The sequence below is a fragment of the Lygodium microphyllum genome, chromosome 16, assembly GCF_053477565.2.
Source record: "Lygodium microphyllum isolate KBCC chromosome 16, Lygodium_microphyllum_v1.1.10, whole genome shotgun sequence".
Classification (NCBI taxonomy): domain Eukaryota; kingdom Viridiplantae; phylum Streptophyta; class Polypodiopsida; order Schizaeales; family Lygodiaceae; genus Lygodium; species Lygodium microphyllum.
The window spans coordinates 65,787,734-65,792,092 of record NC_141150.1 but is presented as its reverse complement, the minus strand read 5'-3'; the positions used below and the strand labels follow the sequence as shown (position 1 = coordinate 65,792,092).

The 4,359-nt window shown below is 37.9% G+C and overlaps 1 protein-coding gene across 1 annotated transcript; it reads left to right on the top strand.

The window, feature by feature from the left end:
* Positions 1-1,918: 1,918 nt before the first annotated feature.
* Positions 1,919-4,147, top strand: LOC148022927 (uncharacterized). Its single transcript, XM_087695281.1, has 2 exons — positions 1,919-3,565; positions 3,722-4,147. Exons 1-2 carry the CDS (start codon positions 1,919-1,921, stop codon positions 4,145-4,147), a joined length of 2,073 nt encoding a protein of 690 aa, XP_087551407.1.
* The last annotated feature ends 212 nt before the right edge of the window (positions 4,148-4,359 follow it).

Genomic DNA, 4,359 nt, shown 5'->3' with positions numbered 1-4,359 from the left:
GCCGCGTACCATGACTCGCGAACACGCCGTGACTCCAGTGTTCGGGAAAAGACGGGTTCGCTTCATCCTAAGGCCGGTTCATTTCAAGAAAAAACTTGTTCAATTATATGTGGGCAGGAAGTACTTACCTGTAAAAAATATAGGTGAAAAAGACTCGGACCGTTTAATTTGGATCATCCAAGGAGAATATCCTTCTCAATATTAAAATAGAAGGAGAATCTCCTTTTAGAATGATATAGAAAAGGATTTTAAATAATAAATATAACATATATATATATATATATTATATTATAATATTTTAAATTAAATCTTAAAAGTTAAGTCTTTTTAAAGCTTTAAAGTTTAACTTTAAAGGATGCATTGCAATTTGCCAAATGGCAGATGGACTCTAGAGTGACGATCTAGCCTTGAAGTTTGAATATTTTAGATTTAATTATAGCTTTAATTATAATTAATTCTTACTGCACTCGACTGGCAGTAACCAACTAACCACTTTCAGTCTTCAGATGGGAGAGAGAGAGAGAGCTCTTGTAGACTTGTGAATCGTGATGATAAATCGTGAGCCTGCATGCAATTTGTGAGTGTTGCATTCAAGCTTGAGCCTTGCCTTCTTGCTTATTCTTGAATCTTGAGTCGTGATTGTGCCTGGGCCTGTGGGAGCCTGGAGGGATTCAGGAGAGAGAGAGAGAGAGAGAGAGCGCTTAAGGCTCAGGCTTCAGTCGCTCAAGCCTCAGAGCCTTAGCCTTTAGGCCCTTAAGGCTTAAGCGTTGTGGCCCGTGCGGCGTGGGCTTGGCGTTGTGGCAGCTCTGTGGGCGTGGCGCTGTGCCATGTGGGCGTGGAGGCTTCGACACTGGACAGTCTGCGTGGGGGAGTGAGAGAGAGAGAGAGAGAGAGAGGGCGTCTGCGTGGGGGCGTGAGACAGCGCTGCAGCTGCCAGCAGGATTCAACAGAGACTCGAGAGGCATCTGGAGTCTGGACTCTGCTGTGGCCCATCAGGGCTGAGAGAGAGAGAGAGAGAGAGAGAGTCCGCGTGGGCCCTGGGGGCGTGAGGCAGTGCCGCGCGGCCGCAGTGCTATAGTACAAAGAAGCCTGTTGGGCCTTGGCTTCAAAGTTCAACTGTGTTCAATAGGGAGTCGTCCGCCGTGGCCCATCCGGCGTCAGGGTCTGAGAGAGAGAGAGAGAGAGAGAGAGAGAGAGAGAGAGAGAGAGAGAGAGAGAGAGAGAGAGAGAGAGAGAGAGAGAGAGAGAGAGAGAGAGAGATAGAGGGCATCCAGGCTCCACTGCTCCAGCGTCCGCCGTGACCCGTCAGCCTTCAAAGTTCAGGCTTCAATGGTCAAGTTTCTACCCTGGGACCTGGGCGTGGGGGCGTGAGGCAGCACTAGCAAGCTTCAAACTTTCAAAGTTCATAACTTCACTCAGCACTGTTCAGTGTTCAGCAGACTCGCAGAGAGAAAGAAGACACATTGGGAGACTCGCAGAGAGAAAGAACTGTCGCAAGAAGATTTGGGCCCTGAAGATTGGCCGCGGCCCGCAAGCCCTGAAGGTAAGCACCATCTCGATTCTTTATAAGTTTATTGTTCAATTTTCATTTTGCTTTAAGTTTTAAAGTTTAAAGTTTAGTCTTTTAAGTTCTACTATTACCAATGTAATTTCTAATTAAGTATTGATATCACTCAATAAAGCAATAGCATGCATGCGATCTCTTTTCTTTTAAGAGTGGTTGGTGAAATGAAAGATTAGTAACAAATTCTTTTTGTTATATGTTTATTGATAAATTTGTGAAGGTTGAAGATAAAAAGAGACTAAAGATCTGAGGAGCTTGGTTTTCAAAGGAACAAAGGCATTATAAAAGGTAGCAAATTTCAAGTATTATTAGCAAAGAAGGTAAGATCGAAACTACTCTTTTTATTTTCAAGAAATGGCACCTAAATCAAGAGAAAAAAGACAAGGAAATCTTCTTTCATGGGTCGGGATTGAACATATAACTAAGCATCCTTCTAAAAAGGTAAAAGAAAACACTAATAATATTGTGGAGTCATCTTCAATTAATGTATTGCCTTTGAATGAATCACTTGATAATATTTCACTTGAAGATAAGGCTGAACTTGAAAGAAAAAAAGAAGGACGTTTACTCTTTCAAGAGAATTGGCTTGACCAATTCAAATGGCTTGTTTATGATAGAGACGAAGTAAAAATGTATTGTAAGTATTGTTTAAAATATCCTCATCCACATAGTGCATATTCAAAAGGGGGATCAATAAATTTTAAAATTAGTAACTTAAAATCCCATGTTCGCACGACTTGTCATAAGTTTGCTATGGAAGCCATTTTGCTTGAAGGAAAAGATTGTATTGAAAAGAGTGTTAAAAAAATAAGGGAAGTCAAAGATGAGGCATTACTTTCATTATTTAGAATTGCATATTTAATTGCTAAACAAAATTTGCCATTTTCAGTTTTTCCTGAGATGATAAATTTGTTGCAAGATTGTCATGCACCATATACAACTAGTCTCTATAATGATGATAAGGCATGTGCTGAAATGATCTATTGCATGGCATCACATCTTATGAAAACCACAATAATGAAGGTTTCCGCTAGTCCATGGTTTGGTGTTTTAATTGATGAGCCCAATGATATCTCTTCACATGGACATATGGTTATTTATTTATCATATCGTGAGAGAGATTGCATTCCCAAGACAAGTTTCTATGGCATTATACGTGTGCATGATGGTACTGCAAAATCTTTGTTTGAAGCTATTATTAGTGAGCTAAAGAAATGTAAGCTAGACTTGTCTAGATTTGTTGCTTTTGGCTCCGATGGATGTTCCACAATGGTAGGAAAGGATAATGGTGTTCAGGCCTTATTGAAAAAACATGTTAATCCATTTCTAACTTCAATTCATTGTGTTGCACATCGTAGTGCCCTTGCAATATCAAGTGTAGCAAAAGAGATGCCTTATTGTAAAAAGCTAGAAAAGCTTATTAATGCCATAGCTTCTTATTTCAATGTTAGCACAAAGAGATTAGAAGGCTTGCAAGCTATGCAACAAGATTTGGCATGTCCCATTCTTCGACTTGAGCATACTTTTGATGTGAGATGGTTAAGTAGATATAGAGCCATTAGTAGAGTATGCAAGTCTTTAGATGCCATACTTGAGATCACAAAAAAAGAGGCATTGCATATTTATGAAGAATTGGCTGAATTTGAGTGTGTTTATTGCTTACATTTCTTAGCTGACATTTTAAGAGGTTTAACAACATTAAGCCAAATGTTTCAAAATGACTTTGTAGATGTCACAACTATAGATAGTCTTGTGAAGAATGAAATTATATCCATAACACAATATTACATTGATTGTCCTCCTCCTGATATGAATGCATTAAGTGTCGGTATATATGGATATGATATCCTTCCAGACTATGGGCCTGAAAAAGGATATTTATATACATTAAGAGGTGCTTTGCATGGGAATAAGTTTTATGAGCATGATTTAAAACATAAAATTAATGGAGAAGACTTTAATAGGGCCTTAGAATTTCAAGTTGCTTTTGCCAAGTCAGTGGTAAGTAACTTGAATACTCGATTTGAAGATAATTCCGTGCTTAATTGTTTAAAAATACTTGTGCCTACATAACATCCAATACAAGAGAAGGCCTTAAAAACCTATGGAATCCAAGAAATAGATAAAGTAACTTCATTTTATGGTTTTCCCAAAAAGTTGAATATAGAGAAATTCCCTGCAATGATAGAAGTTGATGAGTTTAAGAAAGAATTTAGAAATTTTAAGCATCAAGCTTCTAGAGATTGGGTAAGATTCACATTACCAGAGGTAACTTCAGCACTTGCTTGCAACAATATGTGGAGGGATGCTTATCGTAATGTTCTTACTCTTTCTCAAGTAGCTCTTGTCCAATGTTCGAGCATTGCTATTTGTGAGAGAGGTTTTAGTGCTCGAACTGTGATAAAGAGTAAGCTACGTAATCGTTTGGAGATTAAGAGTTTAGATGCATTAATGAAAATCTTTATTGAAGGGCCTTCTAAATTCACTAATATGGAGTTCATTGAGAGTATGGACTTATGGGCTGAAAAAACACATCGACATTTATACACAGCACAAGGAATTTGCTCATTGATTTTGCAATAACTTTGCATTTTCAAAGGGGCAATTGATTTTTTATGGCCTATGATGATATTGAAGTCACTGTGCATTATTTGCGCTTTTGTTATCTTAAATTTTTTACCTTTTTTCATTGACACAATTTCTTCTTTTTTCCTATATGTTTATTATATTTTTATTATGTAAAATTTGCTTTTTTTTCTTTATGTTTAGCTCTTTATCTATGTTAAACTTATTTT